Source organism: Manacus vitellinus, unplaced genomic scaffold (genome assembly GCF_001715985.3).
Source record: "Manacus vitellinus isolate BGI_N305 unplaced genomic scaffold, ASM171598v3 scaffold_0_pilon, whole genome shotgun sequence".
NCBI lineage: Eukaryota > Metazoa > Chordata > Aves > Passeriformes > Pipridae > Manacus > Manacus vitellinus.
Window position 1 is genome coordinate 32,721,293 of NW_021938789.1, and position 14,434 is coordinate 32,735,726.

The 14,434-nt window shown below is 38.9% G+C and overlaps 1 protein-coding gene across 4 annotated transcripts in view; it reads right to left on the bottom strand.

The window, feature by feature from the left end:
- The window catches only part of CLCN3 (chloride voltage-gated channel 3), a 72,710-nt gene that overhangs the window by 19,657 nt on the left and 38,619 nt on the right, over nt 1-14,434 (bottom strand). For all 4 annotated transcript variants that reach the window (XM_018070919.3, XM_018070907.2, XM_018070913.3 and 1 more), the window contains 5 exons: nt 10,306-10,463; nt 7,944-8,043; nt 3,764-3,951; nt 2,996-3,118; nt 1,472-1,678 (listed from right to left, as the gene is read on the bottom strand). In XM_018070919.3, coding sequence (XP_017926408.1) covers nt 1,472-1,678; nt 2,996-3,118; nt 3,764-3,951; nt 7,944-8,043; nt 10,306-10,463 — 776 coding nt within the window. The remainder of the gene's footprint in view (nt 1-1,471; nt 1,679-2,995; nt 3,119-3,763; nt 3,952-7,943; nt 8,044-10,305; nt 10,464-14,434) is intronic.

Genomic DNA, 14,434 nt, shown 5'->3' on the forward strand with positions numbered 1-14,434 from the left:
TTGAAATAGGAAGTGAACCAAATTTTCCCATTTTCTGCAGTCTCATTGTAGAAGTAGAGAAGTTGAGCTGAGAACTGAAGCACAGCTCAGATAACACCCTTTTTAATTTTACAATACAAAAATTTTATTAAATTAGTAAGAATGTTAGAACTTGCTATTCTCTCTCACTATACTTGCTTCCAACAGCACGGCTCCCTCTATTGGGTTTACATGACAAGGTTTTGGTAGTAGAGAGGCTGCAGGGGTTGGCTTCTGTCAGAAGATACCAGAAGCTGCCCCCATGTCCAACAGAGCTGGCTCCAAAATGAACCGCCTGTCTCCGCCCAAAGCTGAGCCCATGAGTGATGGTAGTGTCCTGTGATAAGATACTTAAAGGATACAAACCACTGCACAGCAGCTGTGAGAGAGTGGACTGAGAAAAATGTGAGAGCAACAGCCCTGAAGACACTAAGGTTAGTGAAGAAGGAAGGGGAGGAGGTGTTCCAGGTGCCAGAGCAGAGATTCCCCTGCAGCCCGTGATGAAGGTGACACAGGTTGTCCCCCTGCAGCCCATGGAGGATTGTGGCAGAGCAGGCTTCTGGCATGAACCATGGCCTGTGGAGAGAAGCCCAAGCAGGAGAAGGTTTCTTGCAAGCACTGCAGCCTGTGGCTGATCTGGGCTGAGACAGTCCATTCCTGAATGACTGTACCCTCTGGAAAGGACCCATGCTTAAGGAATTTGTGAAGCACTGTCTCCCATGGGTAGAACCCCACCCTGGAGTAGGGGAAGAGTATCAAGAGGAAGGAGCAGCAGAGACAAAGCATCACCTTGATGGGGCTTTGGGATAGAAGAATTCGGAGTGAAGCTGAGCCTGAGAAGAAGGGAGAGGAGGTGCAAGGGGTACTTGTTTTGTTTTATTGTTCACTATCCTACTCTGTTATTAACTGGCAATAAGGTATCTTTCCTCAAGTGTAGTCTGTTTGGCCTGTGATAACTGGTGAGGGTGGGATCTCCCTGTCCTTATCTTGACCTATGAGCTTTTCATCTTATTCTCTCCTGTTGTCTTGTCAAGATAGAGGGGTGAGAGAACAGCTTGGCAGGCACCAAGTCTAACTCACCATCACTAAAAGCATCAAACTGAAACAGAGCAGAAAACACTGTTGTAACCAGGAATACATAGTTCGTGGGTTCAGAGTACTCTGATGTCCTCAGAACTGAACACATTCATCAATTACCAAAACACAGAGTCAAGAACAGAAAGAATTTAAATATAATCAAATGGTCTCTGAGATGGGAGAAATGCAAACTGACTCTGACGTGGAAATTATTCACCTTTCAGAATGCTAGGGATGATACATTGTTCTTAACACAATAAATAACTACTGATAAACACAAAACACTATCCAAGAGAAAAAATACCATCTTTTAAACAAATCAGTGTAAATGCACAGATATTTAATACATTCTATAAATGCTTTTACAAAAATTTACCTCTCTTTTTTTAGCTTCATTTGTACTGTATTTTGGGAAGAGGTAGGAAAAAATATTCCCACAGCAGCAGGCCACATGTACCAAGGGACCCTCTTTTCCTAGACTCAAACCTGATGCGACAGCCAATACTAAAGTAATTGTTTTTATCATCAAAGTCCACTTCCCCAAGTAACCTCTGATGATGAAGCCACTCAAAATAGTTTTTATCTGGAAAAAAAAATAATAATATGTTATTGCATTCTGCTTTCTCCAGAAAATAATTCTATAATCTTAGCTGCAGAACTTCAAAAACCAGCCTTTTCAAGTGACTGACTTTATCACACTTTAGAACACATATTTTTCAGATTGCTACATTGAGTCTATCTGGCTGCCACAGGCTTTCCATTTGCAACTTACTCTAAAACACTGGACAATAACATACAACAATATTATCAATTACATTTAGTAGTAAATTAATTTGCAGCAGCTTCTAAGACTGTGTTCATTAGTTTATGATGTAAATACCAACTGAAAGGCAGAAAACTTCCAAAGGAAAAATAAACCTGCAAAACCTATACCCAAGGTCATCTAGTGTAGCAATATCCCATTTGCACCAATATTATACCTCCCTGTTTTCTCTTTATGTTTTACCATCATTACATAAAAATTAACAGTAGATTTCTTAACATAAAAATGGAAAAGATCAGCCTTTCTCCACCAGGAAAGATGTGCCACTTGCCTAAGATATTACTGTACTTAATGTCATATTATTAGCCTGGAAAATATGCCCATATATAGGAAATAATATAGTTATCATAGGAAAGGACAACCTGTCCATCAATAGGATGTGCCTAGAAAACAAAGATAGCTAAATCTGGAAACCAATTTAGGATGAAATCTCTTCTGGAATAATGGCATAGGACTACTCCAGGCTTATTCAGAGGCAGGATTTGTCCTTCAACATCTACAAAACATATATATAAAGAAATATTTACAGAAAGACCGGAGAAGTGAGACTGATTGCAATTTATTTGACTTTGGGTTTTTCTCTCCCATTCTGTGGATAGTAGCAGACAGCAATACAAACAGTGAGTTTTTGAGGGTATTACACATTTTACATTGTGACTGTGTTGATTTGTGCTAGTTAAGGGGACTAAAGCCACTGCAACAAAAGATTGATTGCTGTATCAAAGGACCCGTATTCTGTCAATGAATCACTATTCTCTTACCTCCACAGGGAGGGTGAGGATTGGTGTAGGTTTGGAAATCAGTCTTCAGGAATATACTCTCTTAAGCTAAATGCTTCCTTAAACAGTGGTCCTGACAGAAGCATGCAGCAAAATCTACTAACCCAGGAGACTCTCTTATATTTCAGGTATTTTTCCCAGAAAGAATTAACACAATTATATGTTTTCAATCTGAACACTTGTATTAATAGATTTCTTAGGCAGAGTGCTCCCTCTTCCTTCTCCCAACCCTGTAAGGCAGCAGTAATTTTCACATTAACATGAAACAGCTATAATATATGTTTTAGTTAGACCTCACCTCAGGTATCCCTGAGCCACAGGCATAGGGAGCAAATACCTTCACCAGAGAAACTGCTAGGAAGGCAAAGCTCAATGCCCAGAAAATGTACATTATGTAGTTCATTATGTATGAACCTGGACCCTAAAAGCAAAAACAAAGAGTCAGAAAATAAATTTGACATAGGAGCAAAATTACTACTTAAAATAATCCAGAACTACTCTTGCTGCAAGTACATTTATGTGCACATTTTGAGGCACAATAATTATTACCAGATCAAGAGAGAGAGTTTTGTCTGAAAAGCATAAAGTGATGACATCAGCACAGACTGGGTTATACAAGGTATAAACTTCTAACATTTCATCTTAAAAAATAAAAAAATTAACATAGCACAAGTGTATTTTTAATAGCTATTAGTTGCTAAAATCTGCTGAATACTGAGTAAACCCTTATTTAAAAAAAATTGTAGTAGAAAAAATGAAGAATCTATTCTTAGTTATCAGAGAACACTACAAATGTAATTTTCATTTATTTTATGTACAGCTATGATCAGAAGTTCTCGTGTTCTTAACAGTTCTATACTCTCATAACTTCCTTCACCTGTAACACTCCAAGCCCCCTTGCAGTTCATGAAATACACATGTATTACATTATAACCTATTAATCAAATCAAATGCTGAAAAACAGTGCAGGCAGTGTGTTTAGAACCCTAAACTTAAGTTCATTATTTTTTTTCCATATTCACACAAATTGTTGAGCAAGACCATAAAAGAATGGGTATATACTCACTTCTGCTTGCCCAATTATTAGTTCTGCCCATGTTTTCCACTGCGGACATTTATCTCTCTCTTCAAATGTGGTCTCATTTGAACCCCAACAACACTGTTCATGGTTAAACCACAAAGCACTAAGGCAAATGCCTTCCTTTAAGTCAGTCATCCAGTCAGCAGCAATGTCAATTAGACCTGCCAATGCCCCTGTTGTAGAAGCAGTTTTGTATTAATGTTCTGGTAAATAAAAATAATACACAAGCTAAAATGAAGAAATGTGTTGGTGTTAACGGATGTAAATTGAGACTACAGAAAAGCTAATTAAATAGACATTTAATATATTACTGATGTCCAGGAATATATCCTGTCCTCAATACAGTAAGATTAGTATTTGCTGAAGAATCGAGTTCTTTGTATATTTCCCAAATTAAATGAGGGGTTTTTTCTTGCCTTTTTTTCCTTTGTTCTCTAACTGTCCACTGAAACAAAGGAGTTAAGAGGACTATTACATTTCTGTGATGGGGCAGTTTATTTGGCACCAATCCTGCTGGAGACAGATGGGATTCACCTGTTTAAAAGGTGAAAAAGGATTCTAGCCTGTGAGTTGGCAGGCAGGGCTGATTGAAAGGGCTCTAAAATAGATTTGAAGGGGATAAGACCAGGTTCATTAGAGATGAGCCTGGGGGTGGCATGCCAGAGTTAGGGGTGAAATTGATAGTCCAGCTGAAGTGTGTGTACACTAATGCTGCGGTACGGGTAACAAACAGGAGGAGCTGGAAGCCATTGTGCAGCAGGAAAGCTATGAGGTAGTTGCCATCAAAGAAATGTGGTGGGATGACTCACATAACTGGAGTGCTGCAATGGATGGCTACCTGCTCTTCAGAAGAGACAGAAGAGCAAGGAGAGACAGTGGGGTGGCCCTGTATATTAGGGAATTCTTCAACTGTATAGAGCTCAAGGATAGTGATAAGGCTGAGTGTCTGTGGGTAAGAAGCGGGGGGGGAAGGTTAACCAAGGCAGACATCCCAGTGGGAGACTGTTACAGACCACCCAGCCAGGGTGAGGAGGTAGATGAAGTATTCTGTAAGTGGCTGGCTGAGATTTCACAATCACTAGCCCTTGTTCTCCTGGGAGACTTTAACTTGCTGGATGTCTGCTGGAAAATCAACACAGCAGAGAGGAGGCAGTCTAGGAGGCTCCTGGAGTGTGTTAGCTGACATAGCTAGTAAGTGAGCCTAACATAGGCTGTGCCTCACTAGACCTACTATTTACAAACAGAGAAGGGCTGGCAGGAGAAGCAGTGGTCAGAGGCTGACTTGGGCACATCGGCAAAGAAATGACAGAGTTTTCAATTCTTGGTGAAGTAAGGAAGGGGAGGGACTTCTGGAGGGTGGACTTTGGCCTGTTCAGGACGCTGGCTTAGAAGGAATCCCTTGGGAAACAGACCTTAATAACAAAGGGGTCCAGGGAGACTGTACATTCTTCAAGAAGGAAATCTTAAAGACGCTGGAGCAGGCCATCCCTATGTGCCGAAAGACAAGCTAGTGGGGAAGAAGAGTGACCTGCCTGAACAGAGACCTTTCTCTGGAACTCAGGGGAAAATAGAGAGTTTATGACCTCTGGAAGAAGAAGGGTCAGGCAACCCAGAAAGAGTACAGAGATGTCATTAGGTCACATAGAAAGAAAATTAGAAAGGTGAAAGGTCAACTAGAACTCAATCTGGCCACTGCTGTAAAAGATAATAAAAGATGTTTTTATAAAGACATTACCAACAAACGGAAGACCAAGGAAAGTCTCCCATTCTTTATTGGATGTAGGGGAAAAAACACTGTCGCCAAGAATGAAGAAAAGGCTGAGGTACTTAATGCTTTCTTTGCCTCAGTCTTCAAGAGAAAGACCAGTTATCCTCAGGGCAATCAGCCCCCTGAGCTATATATGGGGACAGGGAGCAGAATAGAACCCCTGCAATCCAGGAGGAGTAGTTGCCTGTTGTGCCACTTAGACACTCACAAGTCTATGGGACCAGATAGGACTCACCTAAGAATACTGAGGGAGCTGGTGGAAGAGCTTACCAAGCCACTCTCCATCATCGTAAGTCCTGTTTTACTGGGGAGGTCCCAGCCCATCTGTAAGAAGGGTTGGAAAGAGGATCCAGGGAACTACAGGTCTGTCAGCCTGCCCTCAGTGCCTGGAAAGGTTATGGAACAGATTATCTTGAGTGCCATCACAAAGCACAGTCAGGATAATCAGGAAATCAGGCCCAGCCAGCATGGATTTAGGAAATGCAGGTCCTGCCTGACCTACTTGACAAAGAGACCCACCTAGTGGATGAGAGGAAGTCTGTGGATGTAGTCTACCTGGAGTTCAGTAAAGCCTTTGATACTGTCTCCCACAGCATTGCCCAGAGAAGCTGGCAGCCCACGGCTTGGACAGGTGCTCCCTTTGATGGGTTAAAAACTGTCTGGATGGCTGGGCCCAGAGTGAATGGTGCTGCATCCACTTGGTAGCCAATCATTTGTGAGTGTTCCCCAGGGCTCAGCACTGGGGCCAGTCCTGTTCCTGTTCAATATCTGCCGATGATCTGGACAAGGGCGCACCCTCAGAAAGCTGAGGGTAGGAGGGTTCTACAGAGGGATACGGACAGGATGGATCAGTGGGTCGAGGCCAATTATGTAAGGTTCAACAAGGCCAAGTGCTGGGTCCTGCTCTTGGGTCAAAACAACCCCTTGCAGCATTAAAGGCTTGTGGAAGAGCAGTTGGAGAGCTGCCTGGTAGAAAAGGACCTGGGGGTGTTCGTCAACAGCCGCTGAACACAAGCCAGCAGTGTGCCCAGGTGGCCAAGAAGGCCAATGGCACCCTGGTTTTTGTGTAGGCCAGCTGGATCAAAGAGGTGACTGTCCTGCTGTATTCAGCATAGGTGAGGCTATATCTTGAGAACTGTTTCCAGTTCTTGGGCCCCTTGTTACTGGAAAGACATGGAGGTGCTGGAGAGAGTCCAGAGAAGGGCAACAAAGTTGGTGAATGGTCTAGAGAATAAGTCATATGAGGAGAGTCTGAGGGAGCTAGGGTTGTTTAGCCTGGAGAAGAGGAGGCTCAGAGGGGACCTCATCACTCCCTACAACTACTTGAAAGGAGGTTATAGCAAGGTGGGGGTCAGTCTCTTCTCACAGGCAACCAGTGACAGGACGAGAGGAAATGGCCTCAAACTGTGCCATGGGAGGTTCAGGATGGACATCAGGAAGGATTTCTTCACTGAAAGGGTTGTCAACCATTGGAATGGGCTATCCAGGGAAGTTGTAGAGTCATCATGCCTGAAAGTGTTTACAAAAGAACTGGACATGGCACTTTAGTGCTATGGTTTAGTTGATATGGTGGTGTTCAGTCAAAGGCGAGACTTAATCTTGCAGGTCTTTTCCAATCTTAACAATTCTAAGATTTACGAATCCTGACAGAGCCTTTGCTTAAGAACCATGGTCAACTTAAGTCAGAGTCAAAAGCAGTATTGCAGTAGAACAAAATTTCAACCAAATTACTTAAAACACATAAACATAAGACCTCCTCATGACTGAACTCAAGGTTGCACCATTTAATGTGTACTAGACACATGAAAGAAAGCAATGGAAACTGAAAAACCTAGTAAGGTTCAAGACTAGAACTTGCTTGCTTTGTTGCTCAGAAACATGGTAAAGCAATGTTAATATACATAGCAGCTAGGGGGGTGGAAACACAACACTGCACGTTCCCACCAAAATTATCAAAAGTAATTTCCAGTAATTATACACTCCTGGTTTGTGCATCCAGAAGTATATAAACATGCTACGGACTTCACATATGTATTAATTTATATATGATTTGTGAAAGTGATTATGTATATATCTAAGCAGTAATTATACTGTTACCATGCCTTTTTAACAAGCACAGAACTCTAGAACTAATCCAATTTTCCCAGCATTTAATGTAAGATGTCTGTTTGAAATACTTTTTTTTGAAAAACTGGGCAGAAAATTTGTGATTTTTCACAAACCCTCTTCTTAAAACACTGAAGCCTGTAAATTAAGATAGTCAACCTTTTCCTTCCTTCACGGAATTATGGTAGTAGTCTGAACAAGTTCTTAGCCAGGATGGTGGACAACAAAAGAAAAACACAGCAACTATACTTGCTGACAAATACAAGACAGAAATCATCTTTTTTCATTTACCTGATGCCAAACCAGTTAGCGTGACTACGAGCCATCCTGACCATGCATCGTACAAACTTTTTGTCATCTCCCATGCTGATTCTTTCTTCTTGCTGTTAATCTGCAAACAGAAATCATTATGTATACTTGTATGTGTTTCTCTAACATGAATAAGAGAAAATAATTAAGTATGACATATTTACTGCGTGATGCAGGCTGCAGGCAAATATGCCCTCTCTTTAAACGACAAGTGTTCTGCTTGTATTTAGTGCTTTACATAGATAAATCAGCTTAGTCATTCGGACATCAAACAGAGAAAAGTAAATTTGCTCAATTTAAAGAACTAAAAGCCAGGAAATGCATTATTAGATTAAGGGAAAAATTTCTATGATGCCTATCTAGAACATGTACTTGTAAAATTATTTCTCTCCTACATCTTAAATTATTTTTTGCTGAACCTCAAATAAACTATTAGCATACTACCAATAAGCTATTCCATAAGATTCAAATTCCTAAACTTCTGCTTCAAATACAAACATCTTTAGACTAAAAACACATGACAGTAAGATGAAACAAAAAAAATGATAACTACGCTGTAATACTTCTAGACAATTATTAGTAATGACACCTAAAGTTATTGTACTGAAAAAATAGCTATTCTTATTTTAGCCTTATTTACTTTATGCACTTAGCTGTAATTTGTGCATAACTAGTTTTATTATTGAACCTTCATTATGTAATTGCATTGTATTCTTATGGGTTTTTCATCTGGTAAAAGAAGAAAGTATGTGCAGCAAACAGTAAAACAAAACCAAACCAAGCCATCACAAACTAACCAACCAAAAACAAGCCAAGAAAACACAAGACTAGACAAGAAAATCTTGAAAACAATATCGCCCCCTTCTTTTTACATGTTTGATTACATGGGCTGTCAGTCTCCTGTCATTCAGGGTATATTTATAAATTTCCCAGTAGTTCTGTGACTATGAACTCTGAACTATCTTGTCTGACTTTTCTTGTCTTGGACATTAAAATGAGTAACAGCTGTGAGACTTCACTCTAGCTTATCTATTTACAGGTGTGGTCTGACTTGCCAGGATTTGGTCAGGCCCAGCCTTCTACCCAATGGCATATCCACTAGACATTAACCTACACATCTACAGTCTAAAATGGCACTGTGTTAATCACTGCTTAGACATCAAATTATGAAATGAAGCACTACGTGGAAACACCTTCTTACTTTTCATTAAAAGCATTCAAACAAGGTACATGTTCTTAGATCAAGGATCTCTTTTCCTTGAAAAAGCACTAGATAGTGCAATTATGGATATTTTGTTTTTCAAACTAGTGTAAGACCGGAGGTTTTTTTACCATGTCAATGTAAATCAGCATACACATCCTACACTTCCTTCCACAGAGTTAAAAATTATGTTTCCAAAGAAAGTAGAATAATGCTATAGTTTTGGATGTGAAGGAACCTCTCCCCGATCCCTCCATAAAATTACAATCAATTTTTAACTATTAATTTCGTTTAGTGAAAAATATTTAGGAGAAATCACATTTCCAAATCTGTTCTGTTTTTAAGGTTAATTAAAGTAAGCATTCCAAAAGTTTGGAGGTAAGACTCTAAATAGCATATTTCCTCTTAAAATGCTATTAAACAAATTTACTACATGAATGACAGTATCTGGCATGTTATTGACTAATACAACTTCAGTCTGTTGCATGAAAGAACTCCTTGCAGAGTACACTGATAAAGATGAACAGCCTGAACTTTGAAGATCCTCTGAAGAAATCACTAAAGATGAGAAAAGCAGGTCGTGTGATAGGAGAGAAGATAGTTAACGTACATATTGAGACTACTTTTTTGTTAAACATATATACGCTGATATAAGTGGTTAAGAGACAAGAATTTCCACTTTCCATAATTCAAACAACCACAGCAGAGTATATATATATATACACATATATACATAGCAGCAACACAGATACACTTGTGTCAGTATAAAAGCAATATACATCAGTCTTCACTTCTCTGTATAAGTACCACCATAAGCACTATTGTACTATTACAAATACATTTACACTGGAAAATAGTCTTAAATGCACTGGTATGCAAAAAAAGCAGTACTGTAAAAATGGTATTTGGGTGACTGAGACCTATTCCCACCCTATTAAATGACTTTTTCCTTTCCAAGTTAGAATACTGTTGCAAGACTCAACGAAGCAGTGCTTTTTAAACAGTATTCAAGTAGTTCTAGCTGATATAGTTATGAACAAATTTGAAGTACATGTATATATTTGTATATGTTGCTAGATCAGACCTTAATTCCAATATCTAACCAAAAAATATTTTCCAAATACTGTTATTTATGTCAAGTACCCGTCTATGCCTTTCTCTGTCTTTGCACTTCTCTCGAACCCAGTCAATGGTATGGAAGTCATCGTATGTCCCTACTCCGGGAATTGGCTCATCCAGAAGATCCAGTAAATGTGTTGAACTGTTGATATTTCCTCCATTTGTCATTGTATAATGAGTTCCTGCAGCAGATAAAAATAGGAATAAATTAAATTTGTAATAAATGAAGCATTCAAACTCTGTTCATAACACTTTGACATACAAAATTTCTGAACAAGTAATTGAGACACTTTCCATAATATGCATATTCTATTGTCATTTAGGTCTCTCAGTGTTGCTTGTGACTTCTTTTCCCTGTCACTCAGCTGTAGGTTGACTTTGCATATTAGTGACTTTGTGTTTCCATTGGTTAAATAGGAATGTACTAGTCAAATTGCTGTTCTGTTTTGTGTGCACACTCCAGAAAAACTTCAATAGAACAAAGTGGAAAAAATCAGCGGCTTCGACATACATTTAACTTGGAGTTTATTTCAGTTTATGAACTACCAGAAGAAAATCTGATTGTATGAAAACAAAACCAGAATGATTAGACAGAAAGTTCACAGCATCTTCATAAGTTGTCAGTTATTTTCATATATACATTCTATTGATTACCAATCTCTTCTGAATGTTTAAACCAAACCTAAAATACATTATTAACAGACTATCAGCTCAGCTAAAAAGTAACAGAAAGCCAAACAAATACTTATATTTTATTTTCATTTATTTATTCAAGGTAAATCACAGAACAGCCCTCAGCCATGAAAAATTGGAAATACTGTATGAAAAAAATGTCTTCTGCTAATTTGTCATCACTAGCAAGTTCCTTCAGAAGCATCTCACAGAGCAACAGCCCCAACATATTTCTTTCAGTGATCAGAATAAGAAGTGCAGGAGGAGCACTGAGAATTTTTCTCTCTTCAAAACTGATAAAAAGATTTATTTTTTAAAGCCTTCAAATGTCATAAATTCTGTAGTATATTGGTTTGAGGGGGTTTTTTGGAATTTCTGTGCTGTATTTACAGACCCCAAGCATAATCTTCTGCTGGACAGCTGCCTAAATATAACATGGACACCATTTGCCCACCCAACACAAACTTCTTTTGCAAAGTTATTGCTACAAACAGGACATTGATAATGAAGTTAAGACAGACAATGATTTAAGGAGTGATTATTCTCACTTGTTTGACTAAGAACAAGACAATTTGCCCAGTATATGCTGCAACACAATAATCTCTATTCATAAAGATGCAGGGCCAAGGTGACCAAGACTTCTAATCAGTTCAGACAGACACCAGAACTCATGTCACTGGACTCACACTGGGATGGCTAGGCAAGTGGGGTTTTTTTTGGAGCTGGGTTTTCTTGGTTATTTGTTTGTTCAGTTTTGGTTTTTTTTTCCAATTCCAGGCTTCTTTAATTCAGCTTCTTGGTGTTGTCAGCAGAAGTTTCAGAAGTTTTTGACTTACCAAAAAAATAACATAAGCTAAAAAAAGACCTACCTGTAAACTCAAATGCTTCAAATGCTGAAATGCTGCGTTCACTGCCCCAGCTCTCACCAACAACTCACAATTAGATTTACACATAATGTAAAATGTGCCTTTTTCCTTTACATTTGTGAATTCTAAGACCTAGCAGAAGCAGTGTGACACCCGATATTACACTCTGACCCAGAGGTGTGCCTCAGTCATCTATTGCTTCAGAGGCCTTGTCTATGTGTACTATATATCACAGTGTTTATTTGGACATTTCCTTAGTGGTGAAAGACAACACAGAAGAAAGTAATACAAAAATCATATTAAGACAAAATGCAATCGATAATTTTCAAGATACACAAACTACCATTCAGTACATAAGACAGTGTAAATGTAGGAAACAGCTCCCCAACAACACCAATACCATTCACTCATGCGAGCCTGGCTGCCGTCTTACTTACTTTTTTCTCCAGTCTATGCCATACTAATTTTTCCCTCATCTATTTCCCATAGCTAAGCCCTGTAAATCCCTTCCCAGAGCTGCTGTTAGTCTCTCCTAAGGCAGATGTAAAGAAGCATTACCTATGCTTCCATTAATAAAAGGCTAAGAACAACAACAACAAATTAAATCAGATTTGCTAATAGAGGTAATTGTGAAAATCTTGCTTTAGGATAAGGGATTAAATTCTCTTGACATTTCTAATTCTCATAACTAGAAAGGCAGTCTTAGATACATGTCTGGCTAGCTGAAAGGGCAAGCTGACCTTGTGGAAGAGGTAGTAACAAAATTCACATTGTAACAATTAGTTTAGCTCTCAAAATTAGGATAGTAACAGAATATATCACGAAAATATTATTTTTACATGAAATTAACTTCCATTGTAAAGCAAGGGACATAAATTAAATTCAGCCACAGTTTATTATTAAACTTCTACAAAGTTACAACGTGATCATGCACTTTCCTGAACCTGAGTGAGTAGGGTAGGACAAAAGCTTGTCTTTGCCCTGGGGAAGTTGGTTTTATGCCCTGCTATATATGAAGCAATAACAAACTATAAGGAGCATGCAATTCTACGCAAGGCAAAGGTGAGTTGAGAATTATAAATGTATCACAAACAATAACAGATTATTTTATGCATATCACAAGGTACTGAATTGGAATTCTCTACAGGGGAAACCATCAGAGATGGCATCATATTCACTGCCCTAGACCCAAAGCAGAGCTTGGAGTAGACTACAAAGAATAGTCATTGCCCTAGATACAGTAAAAATCCCATTGAAACGGTCAGGTTCCTACTTTGCCAACATCTGCTGGCACACCAAATACTGGAACATAAGTGATTATTGTATAATGAGAAAGAGACACAGAACAGGATGTGAAGCTGAAGAGCAGGTTTTGTTGAATACAGAGCTGCTATGAACACCTGATGCAACTGAACAGCTATAATCCTGTACCAAGTGAGAAACACACAGCACTGAGCACCTGGCAGAAAGGCATCCCTAGAGAGCACCAAGAAGAGGACAACTTTTCAAAATCTGATGCTCTGTATCTAACATACGTAAGTCTGACAGCAACAGAGAAGACATTTTCCAGCCAATATTATGATCTGTGTAGCACACAACTATTCTAAGGGAGATTTTAGAGAAATCAATACTCAACGCATTTCCAAATTTATCAATACTCAAAACATTTCCAAACTTTCACTTCCCTTTCTACTCTTCCTTCTATAGATTTCACACAGCAAGATGCTCCTTCCAGCTATGAAAATAATGACTCTCATCAGCATAAACACACAAATTCTCATAATTTACTTTCAGTTTCAAAGTGTCATTAAATTTATTTTCAACTTAATTTTGTTAAAGCCCTTACCATAATATACATATTTCATCACATCATTCTAACCATCAGGCAGGAAATCATCATTACACAGATAAATTGTTGCACTTGGCAAATATTCAGAAAGTATTTCCCCTTCCTTCTTCCCCCTTTTTCCCCCATCCTCAAGTTTCAAGATTCTTTTTCAGGCTACATGCTTTTCATCAACATAGAAGCAGTTTTAGTCTTAAAAACCAGAACAAGCACTTAGCCCAAGAAACAGGCACAGTTTCTAGCTATAAGAAAACACCTCCATTTTCCATACGTAGACACCTAAGCCATTCTGTAGCCGCAAAGAAAGTAAAGCCTTTCTGTTATATATGAGTTTACTTATGTTTTTATGAGACTGCGATACTAATGATAAAAGTGGCATGCAGAACTTTTATTATTACTGCTATTCTAAACTAACCTGTGTTACTACAGGGAGGGAAACAGTAATATACTGATCCTCTCAGAGGCTCGGTATGACTCATAGGAACCCTTATAATTCAAACACAATCTTTCCATACTTTGCAAAAATAAGAGAGCTGTCATCCCTTTATTAGCACACTCTTCTCCAATATCATCTTTAATAATCACAGAATGGTTTGCATTGGAAGGGACCTTAAAGATCATCTAGTTCACAGGGAGGGACACCTTCCACTAAACCGGGTTGCTCAGAGCCCCCTCCAGTCTGATCTTTAACACTTTCAAGGATGGAGCATCCACAACTTCTCTGGGCAACCTATTCCAGTGCCTCACGACCCTCACAGTAAAGGATTTC